The sequence below is a fragment of the Chiloscyllium plagiosum genome, chromosome 15 (genome assembly GCF_004010195.1).
Source record: "Chiloscyllium plagiosum isolate BGI_BamShark_2017 chromosome 15, ASM401019v2, whole genome shotgun sequence".
In the NCBI taxonomy this organism is placed as follows: Eukaryota; Metazoa; Chordata; class Chondrichthyes; order Orectolobiformes; family Hemiscylliidae; genus Chiloscyllium; species Chiloscyllium plagiosum.
Genome location: NC_057724.1, coordinates 72,694,541 through 72,715,119, shown reverse-complemented (window position 1 = coordinate 72,715,119; position 20,579 = coordinate 72,694,541). Strand labels below are relative to the sequence as shown.

General features: G+C 40.0%; 1 protein-coding gene across 6 annotated transcripts in view; it reads right to left on the bottom strand.

The window, feature by feature from the left end:
* Window positions 1-2,198: 2,198 nt before the first annotated feature.
* Window positions 2,199-20,579, bottom strand: part of fmr1 (FMRP translational regulator 1) — a 51,956-nt gene continuing 33,575 nt past the window's right edge. For 3 of the 6 annotated variants that reach the window (XM_043705180.1, XM_043705175.1, XM_043705177.1), the window contains 6 exons: window positions 20,203-20,289; window positions 8,294-8,489; window positions 7,306-7,506; window positions 6,487-6,566; window positions 4,798-4,827; window positions 2,199-3,948 (listed from right to left, as the gene is read on the bottom strand). In XM_043705180.1, the coding sequence (XP_043561115.1) occupies window positions 3,778-3,948; window positions 4,798-4,827; window positions 6,487-6,566; window positions 7,306-7,506; window positions 8,294-8,489; window positions 20,203-20,289 (765 nt within the window). In that variant the 3' untranslated portion in view covers window positions 2,199-3,777. The remainder of the gene's footprint in view (window positions 3,949-4,797; window positions 4,828-6,486; window positions 6,567-7,305; window positions 7,507-8,293; window positions 8,490-20,202; window positions 20,290-20,579) is intronic. The other 3 variants (XM_043705178.1, XM_043705176.1, XM_043705179.1) reach the window with 3 other exon arrangements.

The following is a 20,579-nucleotide window of genomic DNA, read 5'->3' as shown; positions in this document are numbered from 1 at the left end:
CTATACTCAATGCTCTGACCAATAAAGAAAAGCATAGCAAACACTTTCTTCACTATCCTACTTACGTGCAACTCTACTTTCAAGGAACTATGAACCTACACTCCAAGGTCTCTTTATTCAGCAACTTACCCTAGGACCTTAACATTTCGTATAAGTCCTGCTCTGATTTGCTTTTCCAAAATGCAGCATCTCACATTTATCTACAATTAAACTACATCTGCCATTCCTCAACCCACTGGCCCATCTGATCAAGATCCCGTTGAACTCTGAGGTAACCTCCTTCACTGCTCACACCACCAATTTTGGTGTCATCTGCAAACTTACTAACTATACCTTCAATGTTCACATCCAAATCATTTATATAAATGATGAAAAGTATTGACCAGCATCAATCCTTGTGGCACACCACTGGTCACAGGCCTCTAGTCTGAAAAGCAACCCTCCACCACCACCCTCCGTCTTCTACCTTTGAGTCAGTTCTGTATGAAACTGGCTAATTATCCATGTATCCAATAATTGATTTGCAGTTATGTAGGCGGATTCTGCATATCAATTCCACACTTGCAATTCAGAGTGCACATTATCTTTGAGTAAACACCCAAATACTTACGCTTGGACAGGGCACATACTAGATAGAAAATGACATTTGCTCTCTTTGATTTGTTCATGACCTGATTAAAAATACTCTCCATTACCCCATATACATTGCTATGAAAATGAAAAGAATGCATCCCTTTCTCTTGTTTTCCTGCCAACACATTATGAGATTTTTCCTTTAGTTTTAATTTATAATAGTAGGAACAATAAACGGGAAGCTAATTCCAATGCTCGTATTTATTAGAAGCTCTTACATCAGCCCGACAGAGCATTTTGGATTTTTTTTGCCCGAGTATAGATTACTGGTAACGTCATTGGATTTATAATCCTGAGGTCCAGGCTGATGCGCTTGGTTTATGTGTTCAAATCCCACATCATTTGATGGCATTAAAAATCAATTAATAAATCTAGAACTGAAAATTTGTCTCAGTTAATGATGACCATATTATCTTCTTTAATTGTCCGAAAAATTTATCTGATTCACTAATTCCCTCCAGGGAGGTATATATGCTGTCCTTAACCAGTCTGATCTTCCGGTCTCACCACAAAGGTGGATGACCCTTAACTGCCCTCTGCAATGGCTTGGCAAGCCACTGAGTTCAATGGTAATTAGGAATGGGAAACTTACCTTGCCAGTGACCTCCACATCCCATTATAAATTGAAAGGGACTACTGCACCACAGCAACACCTGACAAGATTGTCAGTGCATCCAACATCAAATCATTTCACTCCCAATTGGATTTAATTCTGCTGGTGCAGTGTTTTACCTTGCAGTTTCAATTGCTCACAAAGTCACACTCTGACCTGTTTGGGGCATCTAAATGTGTTAGCACAGGCTCATATTTTGGAATATGTTGGAATTAAGAGTTTATAATGGCACTGTGAAGGCGCTCTGGGTTCTAAAGAAGACTCAGATCAGACTCAATCACCGTTTCTCACTCCACAGATGTTACCAGGTTGACTGAGTTTCTTCAGCACTTGATTTTGTTTCAGATCTCGAGAACTTTTGTTTTTATTTGCTGGGCCTCTCTGACCTTGGTGAATGACGGGATCAAGAGTGCAATTGCCTGAACCAGTGAGATAAAACTAGTGAATGAAAAACAAAGAGCAAGAATTGAGGGCGTTGAAGTTATGTCCAGAGAAACAGAGGGGAGAAATAAAAGAATAAAGCGAGAAGAAAAATGAATAGGATTTTTAAAAACACAAACTATTTACATCCTGTAGAATGAATTAGACTTAACATATAATTACTTACTCTCTGGATCAATCACTGTACCATTAAAATTGTGCTTGCAGTTTGTGACCAGCAACTTACAGATACAGCAATTATTAGTAGTACAAGGTTAATTGCAGTTTCAGATACTTAACAGCAATTTGCAATACCATGGGGTTTCTCCTCTTCATTGTAAGATTTTGACTAAATTATATATCAATCATAATTTGCATCATTTTCAGCAAATTGATAGTGAACAGCATGGAATTTTCTCTTTTCCAATATTAGTTTGTGTCTAGGCATCCAGTAATAGTGGTGGCATTGAGCAGGGTAAGTAGTGAATCACATTGAGGTATTCTCACAGACAGCAAACCAGGAAGTAAAATGCACTGATTATCCTTCACTTTTAATTGAACTTGACAGAAAACAATACATATGGAATTAAATTAGAAGCTATAGAATCGTAAACAACTTTTTAAAGAGTACGAAATTTAACATTCCACAAATATAAGTTTGCACTATCAGGGTTTCAGCAATAATTATGAGTGTGCCATTATAATTAAGTGTGCCATTTAAAACCCAATTGTACCTCATTCTGCAGGATTCTCATTCTATGTTCATTTATCAAGGGGTTTTACAGCAAAATAGCGTAAAAGGACAGGTTTTTGTCACTTCAGTGATTTCCAATGAATCGTAGTTGGCGGGGATACTTCAACATTACACCCTTTGCAGAACGGCACAGAATCACTCATAGTAATTTTGGGATTTTGGCATTTAATTATGCATGTGCAGACGCTAGAAGTTGCATCTGTTTCACAGGAATAATGATGGTGATCACAGATGATTTTGCTATCACAACTGTCACCAAACTTTGGGGCAATGTAGTTCCAAAAATTATAATGACTTGTACAAGCAAATAACACATGACAATGAAAATGGAATAAAAAACAATGCAAATCTCGTATTTTATATGCTGCAACATCATGTTCTGTCATTTTCTTTAATAACCACGACAACTCAAATTGTACTGTGGTAAATTAGCAGGAAGTAAATTTTATCCTACAGTCAGCAGAGGAAGATCAAACTTTATTAATTGAAACTGCTTGCATACAAAATATATTGCACTTCAACCAAACAATATCAACATAAAACCAAATTATTTGTTTTCACTACTATGTACAGAGAAAAATATTGCCCCTGTTGCAGATTCATATACTGTAAGGTCAATCTACCTTTGTTAATCATCTACACTAAGTTAACACAATAGCCCATAATGGACAGGTACATAAACAAAGCTTTTTCCTCCCCAAATACTGTACATTCCCAAAAATAAATAACTACAAATCATCAGTTTGGCAACAATCTTCAGGCATTTTATGCCTTTCAAACAGTACACTATTTAATTCTTTACATTTACTCTTGTACATCAAATGCAGAGTTGTAAAGAAAAAAGTGCCCTCCCACAGTCTGATCAATGCCATACAAACTTCAGTGCAAGGATTTCTGATCCTTTACTGTTCAGCTAGATGCATATATAAGGAAAATCATGAAATCATGAAAAGCATGCATTCTTCTGTAAAGGTTCCCCAATATTTAACCACACTTTTTATCTACATACATGTATAATACAATGTAACTGTCTTCTGCTCATTTAGCTTCCCTGATTTCTGCAACTATAGTAAGGTTACCCCCTTCTGGCAAGTTATATTGAAGGCACAGATCAAACAATATACTCTGTTGTAAATCTTTTCTTTAAAAAGGAGTTTCGCTAAGTGAAATGAAAATGGTTACATCACAAATGTTCCACCTGTCCACCAAAAGACAATGTGGACCATGTGCATCAATTGTGCACAAATGAGTTTCATGTCTTTGGCCTAATAGGTTTCTCTAAATGACATGTAAGCATCCGGTTTGTATGGTTAATGAAAGGAAATTTAGAGAGAACGTCACTCTACAGGAATGAGATTTAAGATACTCCATTGACCAGCACTTGCTGGTTGTCTGTGGGACTTTCTGGCTTCTCTTTCTTCTGAGCACGTTCCTTGCCCGCACGCTGTCGAGTGCTCTCGCCGAAAACATTTGGGCTGTGGGAAGCTTTTGACACGACACTCCTTTCATTATTGCTGTCAATTCTGATCTGGAACAAATTAGAAAGTGTTCAGAAATGAAATGCTGAGCCCATAACATTTAGTATATGTTGGAGACAAGGCATAATACTGGAGCTTAGAAAAAGTTTACAAGATAATTGAGAAGTTTAATACAGTTCTAACTTTAGAGTTCAGGTGGAGCACAAATTGACCAGATTTTCCATATATTCTTAATAGTCTCATAATTCATGGGTTGATACAGATAAACAGATCAAGCCTACAACTAGTGGAGCAAATGCTGATAAATGTTATATATCATCGTGCTTTCTATTGAGGAGGAGATAGTTTTAATTCTATTAGCTACTGATTGCTTTGTTGATCAAGTATGTTTCACTGGGATAGTGCCTTCAGCTTTTCCAGAGGTTTTTGTTGTAAGCCTCCAATATAAACACTCACTGGCCATCCTCCCAACATCGTAGTTTTGAAGCTCTTTTTTAGTACTCACCTTGACCTTATTTACAAATCCCAATCTCTCTATGGACTTGTCCAAATCTACCTCTGACTGCTGCCAGTCCATGTCTCACTCCATGTCCACTGGATATTGCAATTAATCTACATGTGCATGCTCATTACCCTGCCTGCACACTCTCTGCTAATCTGTCAGTGGATGAACGTTTAGCACATTCCTTTGCCTTACTAGCTGTTTGTTCACATTAATCAGTTGCTTTGAATCCATGATTAGAACTGATCCTCCCAACTGTTGTCATATTGTGTATCATCCATTTTTCTGTAAACCATTGTTTACTGGATTATATTAAAATGGTGCTATATAAATTAAGCTATCTGCCTCAAACCGTTTTGCTGTGCTGCACCATAATGTAACGTCAGTTCATTCATACCTGTGATTCCCCATATACAGGCTTCCCAATCTTGATAGTGCCAGCAAAAAGAGATAAATAAATGAATATTTAAAAGATGTCAGGAAGAAGAAACATCAAACAAGTGTGCTTTCAATGAAATCCTATGAGCAGCATGCTAAGAATGTGGAAATTTGGACAAACAGATTAGTTTTCTTGTAAAATATTTCTGAAATTTCATAAACCCAAGCTTCCATAATCAGAAATAAGTGAAAGAACCCGTGTGAAGACAAATCAAATGCCGAAGACACAAAATAATTACATTGAATACAAGTATTTCAGTAAATGTACACACCAAGAATAAAACATCAGTTACTGGGTACAAAGGACTTCCAGCTTGTGCTAAAAGGTGGCTGGGTCACGAGGAGACAGCATTATAATATGCCACTGATGTTTTGATCGAACAGACAGCAAAAACTTAATGCAGGTCATACAAGTAAAGAAATACATAAAATAATCTGTCAATTTTTTACTTGCAATAATGCAAATTCAAATTTTGTACAAAATCACAAGAGAAAATGTTTATAAAAAGGCTGGAAGGTTCAAAGTAATGGATGACGTTACAATACAGTATGCATCTGACGCAAAACTAGAAAAGTGAACATCACTGTAAAATTACCACATCACAAAAGACAGAAATGTAGTTAGGACCAGCAGACAAATTAATGCCAGATTAGCAGAGCATGTGAAGGCTTCACACTGGACATGAAAAGGTTGGTTCCCCTTGGGGGACAGTCTATGAGAGACAGTACAATTTAGTTTCAAGGTTGCCAGGTAATCTCAGAGGTTAGGAGATATTTCTTCCAATCAATGTAACGAATCTGTAGAATTCTTTACTGCAAAGGGTTGTTGAGGCTGGATCCTGAGGGTCAGACCATTTAGGAGAGACTTTAAGAAGCACATCCACACAGAAAGGGTGGTAGGTGTTTGGAACTCTCTTCCACGAACAGAACCATTCATTAATTTTAAATCTGAGATAGAAAATTTTTGTTAGCAAAAGTACTGTGTGGTAAAGGCCAAATAAGGTATATGGAGTTAGGCCACAGATCAGCCATGATCTCACTGAATGGTGGAACAAGCACAAGGGGTTGAATGGCTTACTCCTGTTCCTGTGATCATTAAATGCCGAAACACACAGTTTTATATGGCAAAGGAATCATGGGAAATCACAGGACAGTTAAGTTGAGAATGAATAGATCAGCTGAGAATGAATCTCAGCAAATGTTGGAGCAGAATCAATGGTCTGAATGCGTCTTACGGTTTTCAAAAAAACTCAACTTAAGCGCTTTGCTTTTTGCATCTTATTTGTTTTTGTCTGGAATTCTATAAATGTGAAGTCCTAACTTTCAGTACCTAACTTTCCTGCCTCTTTCTCAAGTTTTGGTTACTTGTACACTATTTGGTAAACAGATCTATCTTTCCTGCACTAAAAAAAGCAGCTTATGTTCACTTTAGGCCTGTTATAGTTAATACTTGCATATTTGAGAAAATAAACAATGACCACTATTATTTTCCAGATCATTTGTTTTGTCAAGAGGAACAATTTTCACAAATGCAATTTGGCAGGCTTAGCTTCAGACTTCTTAAATTACAGAATACAGCCTTCATAAACTGCACGTCAGACTAGCCCCATTTCAACTGTGCAACCTAAAACCACAATCGAAAGGCTACCTGCAATGAGCCATCTGTCGTCCTGGTTTTTGAATCTCTTGATGAGTTGCGTTTACGGATGTCTGCCCTCAAGAATTCATCTAAAATGCCAAACGGATTAAAAAAAAATTTAGATCAGGACTGCAGAGCATAATTAAATATTCCAGCAGTTATCATCTCGTGGTATAAAACAATACACACAGAATGAACTTTAATATTTAGAATTCACAAAGGCATATCACTGTTTAGCTAACCTGGGGCAGCATTGTGGCTCAGCGGTTAGCATTGCTGCCTCCCAGCACAAGGATCCCAGGTTCGATACCAGCCTCAGGTGACTGTCTGTGTGGAGTTTGCACATTCTCTGTCCACGTGGGTTTCCTCCGGGTGCTCCAGTTTCCTCCCACAGCCCAAAGATGTGCAGGTCAGGTGAATTGTAAATTGCCCATAGTATTAGGTGCATTAATCAGAGGGAAGTGGGTCTGGGTGGGTTACTGTTCGGAGGGTCAGTGTTGACTGGTTGGGCCGAAGGGCCTGTTTCCACACATGTAGGGAGTCTAATCTAATCACTAAACGTAAATATGTTGTAACCTGTTCAGTCATAGATTGTGTCAATTATCCAGCTTTGCACACAAAAAGAATACTGCTACAAAAGTAGCACATACTCATGCATATGCATTCAGAGTCACCCTTAGAAATTCTCTCATTTTTAAGTCAGTTTCATGTGGCATTTAATATTTTTGACACCCAACTTCACTTGGGTACATTTAGCAAAATGCGATGAGCCAATCTTAGTTTAATGTTGAAATGCATGCAGCTAACATAACCATACTCGCTAACTACCTGAAGTTGCTGAGGGATTTTTGTTGCTCCCACGGCCTCGACCTCCACCACGGCCACGGCCAGCACTCCCTCTCCTGCGACTGTCACCCCGGCGTGAGTATGGTTCCCTTTCTTCATCTGTTGGCGCCAGTGACCAATCACTCAGCTCATCTCTGTGCTCAGACTCAGTCTCAGAGGCATTGGACGCCTCAGAGTTATTACCTTAGCAGCCAGGAGGAGAGAAAGGAAAGAAAAACAAAACTCAGTTGTGGGATTGTAAAACCTTTGCTCAGCAGAAGCCGCTCCAATCTTTATCATGCAAACAACTGTGTAAAAACCATACGGCCTTACGTTTCTTAAGTTATTTTCACTTGGATCATTAATCAATCTTTCAATGCATTGCTGAAACTTTATAGAAAACAATATAAAATCCAGGTTCATAATTATATTGATTTTGTTGGAAGCTGTCTCTACTTTGATCAACTTTTTCTTAAGCTATCTACAACAGTGATAGCTACAAAATATTGAGATCCAAATGTCATAGTTCCTTCAACCATACTATTTTCCTCCCATTTCTCAGTTTCTCCAGCCACAGAGGTGGGGTATCCAGGCAGCAACCATAAGCCAACAATTTCATGTCCCGCATAAACACAGCAGTTCCCATCGAATAATGAGGTGGGAAACTTGGCACTAAGCAAGGATTAACCTTTCTGGACGGATGAACAAAGATGGGCCAAATGGCTTTATTCAATGAGGGCAAGTAGATTTGATCACTTTTGACACTGTGAAACAAAATTCATGTACACGTCTCCTGTACAGAATCCAAATTTATTTGCTACTTTAAAAAAAAATTTCATTGGGTAACTTATAGAGATAAGCTAAAACAATTTGTTGCACATGTAATGTATTAAAATTTAAAACCTTAGACTAGTCATTCGCTAGCAACTTTGCTGTTTGAAAGAGTGACTTGTCTCACAAACTGGATGCTTATGAATTAAGAATATTAAACCTGATGCATAGCCTGGGCCCCGTCTGCCACGCCCTCGACTACTGTAAGGTCTGCCACCTCGCAAGTAACTTGTACTTTCATCAGTCGAGTAGCCCCTTTCTTTGTCGGGACGGTTTGCAGGGGTCCTCAATCCTGCACCCATCTGCCGAAGTTGCTCGTCGATTTGTAAGCGCTCCATGCGTAGCTGGTCAACCTCCTGCACAGAAAGCACAAGTACTTTCAGAATGGGCAAAGTGAACTGTAATTAGAAATTAGGATTTCCAGAACCTACTGATGCTAAAGAAATGCAACTAAATTAGCATGAATTTAGATAGCAGAAACCACCCTAAAATAATCCACCACCTCTTTGAAGAAATAAAGTGGGCAAATAAAATGCAACTGTTTTGCATTTGGATTTCAGAAATCTTTACCAGGTCCTACATTAAGCATAAGAGTAAGGACACAAAAGGTAAAAGTATATCCACTGGATTTTGACCAATGCTGGCAAGAATATTTATTCTTTAAATTTACTGCAGTTGATAATTCTGAATTGGTAGAATGGGGGAGGGATAGCAAAGAAAAATATACCCATTAAGTTCACAGAACTGTTACAGATGGAGGCCGTTGAGCCCATCACGTCTTGCACTGGCTCTGTCATGTTGCAGTAATGTAGCTATTGGATGGATGTGAAAGAAATGCAACTAATTAGCACGGATTTAGGAAACTATCCCAAAATAATCCATCACCTTTTTGAAGAAATAAAGTGGGAAAGCAAAATGCAACAGTTTTGCATTTAGATTTCAGAAATTTTTATCAGACCCTACATTGATTAAGCAAAGGAGTAATCAAACAAAAGGAAAAGTATAACCACTGGATAAAGGCAATCCTTAAGTTTAAAAGTCACAAACAGGCTATATCCATCAATCAGAACTTCAAGCTTGAAAGCTAAGCCTGGACAGGGGAAAACTGGTACTGTGTCTTTGCTGTTGAAGGCAGGTTTTGTAAAAAAATAAGCTTGTTGAACAGAGACACTGAGGGTTTTACATATATAATTCTTTGAAAGTTGCATCATTGTTCAGACCATTGAGTGCTGGAGTTAGGACATTATGTTGAAGTTGTGCAGGATGCTGGTAAGGCCACTTTTGGAGAACTGGTCACCATGTAATAGGAGGGTTATTACAGGTTCACACTCCTTTATCCGAAATTCTGAAATCCAAAAATCCAAAATTTTTTTCATGGAGTGGAGTGTGCCATTTTGGCATGTGAGCAGGTGACCCAACTCCACACCCCTTGAACCACGTCACTCAAATGTGACGTGGTGGTGTGGCCCAGCACTGGCAGGCGTTAATTGTGCCTCAGCACTCGCACTATTCACATGTGGGTCTGCTGTTAGGTCATTTTTTAAAAATTCCACTATGAAAATGTCAGTATTTACGAAATCTGAAAAATTCCAAATTACGAAAAACAACTAGCCCCAAGGATTTCGGATAAAGGATTGTGTACCTGTATGAAATCGGAGCAGGTTCAGAAAATATTTACTAGGTTGCTGCCACGGCTGGAAGGTTTAAGATATAAGGAAAGGCTGTACCGGCTGGGACTTTTTCAGTACAGCATAGGAGGTTGAGGGGAGGCCTTATAGAGATTTATAAAATCATGAGGGGTACAGGTGAGGTGAATAGCAAATGTGTTTTCCCTAGGATGGGGGAGTTCAAACACAGGGTTATATTTTTAAGTAAAGAGGAGAAAGATTTAAAAAGGACCTAAGGAGCAATGTTTTCACACAGAGAGTGGCTCATAGGTGGAATGAACTGCCAGACAAAGTGGCAGATGCAGTACAGTTACAACATTTAAAAGACATTTGGATAGGTACATGAATAGGAAAGGTTTAGAGGGAAATGGGCCAAATGCAGGCAAGTGAGTCTAGTTTAATTTGGGAAACTTGGTTGGCATGGAAGAGTTGAACTGAAGCATTTGTTTCTGTGCTGTGTGACTCAGAACTTAAAGGTGAGTAAATAAGGAAGACAAATACAGCTAGTTCAGAGACAGCTAGGACATTTCATTTGTGTATAAATGGGTCAGGATCAAAAAAAGGGATATATAATAAACCTAACAATTGTATAACGTTGCGATCAGTAAGGAAGTCGAAAGACAGTGGTGGATAAAGCGATTAAGCTCAAATCCCAGCATTCATCTATGTTTTTGAAACAAAACCAAGACAAATTATGAAGGTGAAGGATGAAGTAGATCAAAAACAGTTGTATTGTTGCTATGCAAGACATGTGCCAACTCTGGTAAACTACTGTATATACTTGAGTAATAGTCAACATTTGTTTGACTACTTTTTAAGGTTAAATTTATGAGGTTGAATATTGCATGGACACTATTTTTGAGGGGCTGAAATTCATGCCTGTCAAAATTCACACTGTATCATTAGCAGAAGCACAATTGATCTCTAAACAAATGAAAAAAAATCCAAAACGAATTATAGTAATTCTGAAAACCTGGAGCGGATATCAAGACTGGGAGGGAGCGGAACAACCGTTAGACTGGAAAGCTGGAGCGGAACATAACGGCCGGCACACATACTCAACCATTGATCTGTTATCTGTGAAAAAGTAGGGTCACTTTTTACATGAGATTGACTGTTACTCGGATATATACGGTAATAAGATAAATACATTATTTTTTGATACACAGACATTACTGTTCTTGAGACACAATTCCAGGTGTCAAATTAATCAGGGCTTGTTTTAGGTGATTAGTCAAGAAATAAACCAACATTAATATGCCATTCAGCCACTCATTCCTTTTCTGTCTTTCAATTAGATCATTGCCTATCCATACTCCAACACCATTTACTGGCTATTGTTCCACATTCCTTGTTACCCTTACTCAACAAAGAATTAGCAGAATGCAAACAACATTTCTGCACTTTCAGTATCAGTATATTTCACTTCCAACAGCAATGAACCCAAAAATCTTCTAAGCAGGTAGCAAGAGGCAAAGTGGATCCCATTAGGGACAATGAGTGAGAGATTTGCTTAGAGGTGCAGGGAAAGCCAGGAATATTTAGTTTATTTTGTTTTTGTTTTTACGAAGGAAAATGAAGCTGACAAATCAATGATAGAGTAGAGATGGTAGAGGTTAATAACAAACAGGATTTACTGTGAACACTGGTTATACTGAAATTGGTAACTTACTGGGTGGTTTGCTCGAAATGAAGTCCTACTGTTCCCAGAGTTGTCACAAAAATCAAAGTTTTTTAAACTAAGTTCACAATATTCCCCAAACTACCTGATTTTCACACTCCGGTAGATAGAAAGCATGGACCAAGATTTTGTACTTAACAAGAATGAGTAGTTATTACAAGTAATTGGACTCCAGCTACAAATAAACATTTAAAAACCATTGGCATATAACACTACAAATTAAAACTCTTAATCTAGTTATAAACTCCCCCTTACACTCAGACACAAATAAAGAGACAAAGAAAAACAGGTTATGGACAGACTAAAACAGCTAAGTAGTGGTTCCTCATTAAGGGGTTGTATACTTCTTGGCACTAGATGAACAAGTGTACAATGAGGTGGATGTTATAGTTCTCAGTTCATGAAGGTGGCAGTCAATACTCAGAATCACAGGCACAGAAAGTAAACTTGCTCCAAAAGATCCAGAAAAATTCCATCTAGGTGTGTTCAATGGGAGAATTTGGATCTTGTGAACTTGGGATTCAACTTTTCTAGCAACAAAATCGTTGTGAGCATCTCTTTAGGAATAGGTTTAGATGTTTCTCATCTAGACATATATGAAATGATTCTGCGCTCCGTATGTACAATCAAACTACACCGATCTGATGTCAGTTAATTTAGCACTTGTCAGTTGCACCATGGAGATCGAACGATTTTGATACCTGATCTTCAGAATTTAGACTGCTAGGACGCTTGCACTAGCTTCCATGTCATTCTTGATTCTGGATATGTTTGCATGGTTGATTTGGCCAAATGACATTGACTGTTTCAAAAGCTTCTAGTTGGATGACTTCACCCACATGACGTGATACTTTCACAACTTGGAAAGCCTATTCAGCCTCCAGTTGGAAGTTACTCCACTCTGGGTCTTGCTGTGAAGGTCCTTTATTGGTTCACATTTATGTAGATCATGGTGTGTGTCTATTGTTGCCATTCTGCCATAAATGCCTTCAGTTTGGTGGCACCGTGTCGTACTCGGACTAGACATTTGCAGCCAAATTTCTTATATAGGTGGGTCCATTGTTGTTTTTGTACCATACATCTTGAAATGATCTTGGAACATGAGACAGCTTTGCAGGGGGTGGGTAATAGGCAATGTTTGCCACACTGTTCCCTGCATTTTGCACCTGATTATAGTGCCTATACTGTTTTCAACACCAAAAGCTTGCAGGTGTTGTTGCCCAACTACAACATTTTCGTACGTTCTGCCATTTTGAGCACTCTAACCATTCTTTATATCAAGAGGTCTTTTTGAAGTTCGTTGATAGGTGTTGTGGCAATTATGAGTTCCATTATCTGCTCCAACCAGTAGCCACAGAAAAGTAGCATTTGTTGAGAACATAAGAACTAGGAGCAGGAGTAGACAATTCAGCCCTCAAGCCCATTTTGCCATTCAATACGATCACGGCTGATTTCATCTGGGCCTCAACTCCACCTTTCTTGCCCATTCTTCATAACCTTTCAGTATGTTATTAATCAAAAATCTGTCTATCTCCTCCTCAGATTTACTCAATGTCTCCGCATCCATTGCACTTTGGGGTAGTGAATTCCACAGATGCTATTCTTGCAAGATATGACAGCCTGATCTACTGATTCCTGTGGCAGTCTTGCAGGACATCAATTCACAGTGCTGGAAGCTGAAGTTCTTTCTTGCATGCAGCTGTACCACTTGAACTTTCCATTCTTTCGTGGGATCTTTCTCACCTTCCAGATAAGGGTGGTGTATTGACTCAGTGTAACCCCTCATTATCAATTACCATCAGCATCTTCAAAGCTGGACAGTTAGTTCTACAACTGCATAGTCCATGAAATACAGCTGCAGCCTTTGTTTAAAAAGTCTGAACTCAGAGTGGATCCATTGCCTTTCAGTTCATGATGGGGGATTTGGTATCCATCCTCCTCTCTTCTTCTGTCTTTTCACTTGACATTTAACTTGTTACACTTCTTCTGTGCTTTGACCACTGTAGCTAGAGTTTCATGTATCAGCCTGAATCTTGTTTTAGGGGTTGTTCTTGTGGATCTGGATCGTTTCTGAATGCAATTCTTTTCTCATTGTTCTAATTCATGCAAGTGTTTTCTTAGTTGAGAGTGTTCAGAAATAACCTTAAGAGAAGGCAGGTTCAACTCATCTGGCTGCATACACAAACCTGACCAACTTGGAGGTACTGTCAGTTGGACAAGAAACCTCTCTGCACTGCTGGAACTTTTGGATTGCTGAGTTGCTTTTTCATTCAAGGAATGTTGACATCACTGGCAGGGTCAGCATTTACTGCACATCCTTAATTGCCCTTGAGGAAGTGTTGATAAGCTGCATTCTTGAACTGCTGCAACCCATAATACCATTAGGGAGAATTCCAAGATTTTGACCAAGTGACACTGAAGGATTAGTGATATATTACCAATCTAGATGGTGTGCAGCTTGGAGGAGAACTTGCATACTATTATACTGTTTGCTCCTGCGCCCCGGTCTTCAAGCTTGTAAAGTTGGTCTCATTTGTTTTTTCTGTCAGAAAACAAAATCCCAGCTGTGCACCATATAATAATGTTCCTGTTCTCAATATGTAACACAGAAGAGGTAAATGGATTGTGTAAATAAAGATCTCTCTTGGGTTTAAACTAATTTATCCAGTACACATTAATCTCCAGACACAGCCTGTGCCTAAGGTGCTTCAGTACATAGTACCTATGGCCATGTGATAATATCCAAGTAATTGGCTAATATCTAACATTTTGATAACTTAAAGAAACATCATTCCAAATGTAAGAACATAAGTGAAATGGAAGTGTTAATATGATAGTATACTTTGTGCCACACAAGTGACGGGGGCTTAACATCAGCAGCTTCACTGATGGCATCTGACATTGGAAGATGTTGCTGTTTCTTTTGAATCTTTCAGAGAATGAGTAGATGCTGCATTGATTTAATGAGTTAAGGCTTTAATTGGCTGATCTAGCCAAACCAGGCAGCTAGTATCTGTGGTTAACAGATGGATCTTATTTTAAATTTATGCCTTGAATCTGAGTAAGATAGCATAAATCACCTATTTGCAGTATAATAAATGCTTTCAGCAATCCTTGATTAGGGAGGAAAGATGAGAAAATAATTAAAAACTGGTTAGTGCTCCCTGTGGTGACTATTACACAGCTCCATATACATGTACATATGGGGATATTAGAGAAATTACAGGATCAGACTTGGGTGTGATGACCTTGTGGAAACAAACAGCCTACTGATGCTCACTGTCTTCACACAGGAAGAGAGGTACAGGAAAGGAAGACAGAAAAGTGCATGAAAGAAGGCTTTCTTACTCTGTGGCCGTTTACTGGAGTCTGCTGTAGAGGATAGGAGGACGAACTGTGGTACACATTGTAAACATGGACATGTATGTCTTTTTTGGCTTAACAGAGAATGTACGCAATACAACTTTGTTTCAACATGAACTGCCCAACCAGAGCTGGAGAAATGCAGAATAAAACAGAGCTGAGCCACTGCCTCCACATGGTTTCTCAGGGATAAGAGCAGTGAAGATTTAGGTTATTTGGTATTACATATCTGGGAGTAGGAATTTTCTTATTGGATTCTACAAACCTCCATCTACAATTCAGGAAACAAAAAGCACAAACAAAACCAGAAATTTTGTTTAGAGCTTTAATTTAAGAAAGTACAGATTTTACAAAAGTGGCAAAAATGGCATGAATTGAGGGCGGGTGGTGGGGACGTGGATGTTCTGACAGGGAACTGAATGTGCATCCATCTTTGAAGTTGCAGGATATATTGAGAAGAGTTGTTAGTGTATGAAATGAGCTATCAGAGGAAATGGTGGAGGTGGATATTATTACACTTAAAAGACATCTGGATGGGTATATAAATAAGAAGAGTTTGAGGGATATGAGCCAAATGCTGGCAAATCAAATCAGGTCAGACACAGATGAACTGGATGGAAGAGTCTGTTTCCGTGCTGTATGGCTCTATGATTCCATAATATATATAGGATATTAGGCTTTATAGATAGAGGCATTGAATGGAAAACAGGAAAGTAACACTGACCTTTCAAAGCTTGAGATAGACCCAACTAACAGACTGCATCAGTTTTGCTCACCTTGGAAAATTGCAAAGGTTTTTGGAGGGGTGCAGAAGAAACTTACCAGAATGGCTACAATAGACATGGAAAATCAATTCTCAGTAACTGTTAGTACAAGTAGTAGAGAATACAGATTTAAGGTCTTGAGTGAGATGTGGTGTGTGTGTGTGTGTGTGTGTGTTTGGGAGGGGGGTTAGGTGGAAAGGGAAGAGGAGGAGGAGGAAATCGTGAGGAAGAACATTTTAATGCAGTGAGTGATAATGACCTGAAACACACTGTCCACAAGATGGTGGGAATGAATACACCTGATGATTTTTGAAAGGGAATTGGATGGGTACTTAACTGAAATAGCAACTGACCATAAGACTGGTCTTAACTGGATTGCTATGTAGGGAATTATGTAATGGGCTGAACGGCCTCCTTCTGCCCAGTTCTACCTCCTACCCAAGATTCACAAGCCTGACTGCCCCAGTCGACCATTCGTCTCGGCCTGCTTCTGCCCCACTGAACCCACCACCACATACCTTGATACTGTCCTATCCCCCCGATCCAGCAACTCCACACATACGCTTGGGGATACCACCCAAGCCCTGCACCTCCTGTAAGACTTTTGTGTCTCTGGCCCCCAACGCTTCATCTTTACCATGGACATCCAGTCCCTATACCTCCACCCCCCATGACCAAGGCCTTCAAGCCCTCCAGTTCTTCCTCTCCTGGCATCCCCACCGGTACCCCTCCACTGACACACTCATACGTTTGGCTGAACTGGTCCTAGCCCTCAAACATTTCTCCTTTAAATCCTCCCACTTCCTCCAGACGAAAGGGGTAGCCATGGGCCCCAGCAATGCCTGAATCTTTGTCAGTTACATAGAACAGTCCATTTTCTGCTGTTACACTGCCACTTTTTCCTCCACTACATTGACGACTGTATCGGTGCCACCTCGTACTTCCATGAGGAGGTTGAACAGTTCATGAACTTCACCAACATATTCCACCCTGACCTCAAGTTCACCTGGACCATCTCGGACACCTCTCTCCCCTCCCTGGACCGCTCCATCTCCATCTCCATCAACAATGATCGACACAACACGGACATCGACAAACTCACCAACTCCCACAATTACACCTGGACTACACCACCTCCCACCCTGCCACCCGTAAAAATGCTATCCCTTATTCCCAATTCCGCCATCGCATCTGCTTCCAGGAGGACCAGTTCCACCGCAGAACAAACCAGATGGCCTCCTTCTTCAAAGATTGCAATTTCCCCTCCCGTGTGGTTGATGATGCCCTCCAGTGCATCTCATCCACTTCCCTCACCTCCGCCCGCGAACCCTATCCCTCCAACCACAACAAGGACAGAACCCCTCTGCTCCTCTCCTTCCACCCCACCTCTGCCTCCGGATACATCTTCCACCATTTCTGCCACCTACAAATGGACCCACCACCAGAGATAATTTCTTTCCATACCTCTATCTGCATTCTGTAAAGACCATTCCCTCCGTGACTCTTGTCAGGTCCACCCCCCCCCACCCTCCCCTCCCGACAACTTCCCGTCACCGCAGGAATTGCAAAACCTGTGCCCACACCTCCCCCCTCACCTCCATCCAAGGCCCCAAAGGAGCCTTCCACATCCATCAGAGTTTTACCTGCATTTCCACACGTCACTTACTGTATTAATTGCTCCCGATGTGATCTCCTCTACATTGGGGAGACAGGACACCTACTTGCAGAACACTTTAGAGAACATCTCTGGGACACCCGCACCAACCAACCTAACTGCCCTGTGGCCAAACACTTAAACTTAACCTTCCACTCTGCCAAGGGCACGCATGTCCTGGGCCTCCTCCACTGCCAAACCCTAACCACCCACTGCCTCGAGGAAGAACACCTCATCTTCTGCCTTGGAACCCTCCAACCACATGGGATCAATGTGGATTTCACCAATTTCCTCAATTCCCCTTCCCCCACCTTATCCCAAATTCTATCACCATTACTCCCACCTTTATCTACCTATCACACCTTCCCCCTGAGCCGCACCCACCTCCCATTTATCTCTCCACACCTTGGCTCCCAAGTCTCATTGCCCGAAACATTGATTCTCCTGCTCCTCAGATGCTGCTTGACCTGCTGTGCTTTTCCAGCACCACACACTTGACTCCTTCTGCACTGAACATTACTCTACAAATATAATAACCCTCAAGTCCTTTATTTAATGTTTAATATAAATTTTCACATCATGGACTTACACATGAAAAATAATATGCAGGCATTTGGCATTCAAGGAAGCTACAATGTTTCACAGGAAAAACAAAGATATTTAAATCTGCAAAGAGATGTAAAATTGCCAAGTTAAATCACTGCAAAGAGAAATAAGAAGGAATGTAAAAGTAGTTTATGGAAGAGGGATAGAATAAAGGACTGCAAAAAACATGCTCACTGTTTAAAGGTGAAAAGAGCTAAGTGGTAAGAGAAAGCAAAGAGGAGAATGGGGACAGAGGGAAGGAGTACCATGGAAAGAAGGAATGTAGATTGTAAGAAGGGATGTAGATAGAAAGAAAGGGATGACAGCAGAGCAAAGGGGAAGAAGTGAGAGGGAGAAGGAAAATGATTTCAACATCTGGGACAGGAAGGGAAGAGGAAGCGCCTGGAATTGATGAGGTGATGGAAAAGAATTGGGGAGAGAAATAGGAACAGCAAAGATGGAGGAACTACCCAATATTAGGGAATGGACAGTAAACCCGCACAACTGAGGCTAAGGAGGAGCCTTATTACATTCTCCCAATGAAGTGATAGGGTTTAGGTCAAAATTTCAAATCTCTTCCAGATTGGTTAATGGGCTGCAAATTCAAAAACTTCTGTCAGACCCAAGAATTAAGCTTAAGTTTACTCACAGGCCCACTGGCATACTCGGGCAAAGTCATATCAGTTTGCATAACTGAAAACAGACAACACTGGGTGGAGCCATTGCATTTGCAGGCCAAGAACAGGGCACCAAAGAGAATTCTCAGCAGATTGAGGGTGGTAAATGGAACATTGGAATTTGAAGACAAATGCAACAAAGGACGGGGATGCAATCAGCAAAATGGTCTATTAAAAGTATGGCTGGTTTGCGATGCGTTGTGATACCAACAATGCGGTTCAATTATCTTAGCCCTTCTCTGAGGCATGGTGATCCTCAGATTAAAGCACTACCAGCCATCTATCTCTAACAAGAGAGCAGCCCTATCTTTGGTAAGACTATGGCAACCTTACCTTTTGTTGTTAAAACAGGAGGTTTTTAGTTACTGCATTTTAAGAAAGCAGAGATGGCGATCCTCGGGAGCCATCTAGAGGATTGTGTTAAAAGTATTGGAGATTGCCAAGGAAAGTTCACTTCAATACTAACAAATACTTTTGAAAAATGTTTACTTTTTAAATCTAAATTACAATGCCTCATCAGGGCACACTATTGTCTGGCGTGCAAGGTCTAACATGCAGGGTTGCGACCGAGTAAGAAAGCGTAAAGAGGATGATCTGAGAAAGGATGGACAGGGGTGACTAAATAACAAAAATTATTGTGTAAAGTTAAAAGCAAAAGGGAACGTTGGTATACAAGACACAAAATAAATGTTCAGAGGAGGTGTAAACAGTACCGCAATATAGCAGATGGGAAAATCATGGAAAATTCAGGTGAAGAGAAGGTCCTATGCATGGGAATGTGGTGGAAACCTGAGTGTGAACCCTGGTGGTGTGGACTACCCAAACTACCATCAGGAAATTTCCAACCTGAAGTACAAGATTACCTTCTTCCACTTCCACTGTCTGCTGAATAGTTTTCCTCAACCAACAGCATCTACTCTCTCATGGAAAATAGAAGTGGTGCTCAAGGTCAGAAGTAACTCTGTGTTCAGTCCGGAAGGTTGTCCCAGTGGGTGGGGGACAACAAGATACTATTTCCTTAGCTTGAAACAGTGTAGGGGTCAGCGCAGAGAGGTTAGTGTGGAATTTAGAAGCTTGCAGCAGTTCACAGAAATCTGATGGCACACAAGTCATTTGACCCTTTGTGCTTGCACTGCTCTTCAGGTGAGTATCATTACCTGGTGCCAAACTCCTGGTTTCCCTCCATATCCTTGCTTATTATATCCAACTAATCAGCCATGTCCTCTTGACTGCCTTAACTGAACCTGCCTCAATCACGTTTCCAGGCATTCCATACCCTAATTACTTGCAGAGTGAAAAAGCTTTTTCTGATATTAGCCTTGCTTTTTTGCAAATCATTTTAAATTTAGACCCTTTCATTCTTCTTCCTTTTACAAGGAGGAACATTTTCTCCTTATCTACTCTTTCGAGCCCAATCATGATTTTAAAAACCTCTATCAGATCACCTCCTAGCCTTCCTCTCTCAAAGAAGAAAACTGTCAACTTTTTCTATCTATCCTCATGACAGATAAACATTTTCCTCCAGCGAATTTCAATGAATCCTGGCTGACTTCACTCAATTTTGACAATAAAGGCAGTGATATTAGTAAAACAATATCGGCTCCATTACAAAAAATTTAAAAAGTTAGGAATCAAAAGGTTATCAGTCAGTCCTGCAAAAGAAAATTTTAGTTCTTACCTTTAAATAGTTCAGATGGTAGTCCAATAGAACACGTGCATTGCTTATGCTCTCCTTTGTTCCAACAAACACAAACGGAACCATGCCCTGTAAGTGATTTTTGAATTGGAGTATTTTATTTATGCCTCAGTCTCAAAATTCTTGCAGACTACTAAATTATTTTTGGGAAAAAGCTATAATGAACACAAATCATTAAATATTTAAATACTCATGACCAAATAGCAAGATATACTGTAAGTTGATTTTAATCTGATTGTGAAGCAGATGGTTCATGCTTTGTTAGCACACATGCAAGTTCTGGTTCACTTAAGCAGCTTTGCTAATCCATTATGTACATACGTACACACAACATTCAGAGCCACTATGGATGCTGAGAA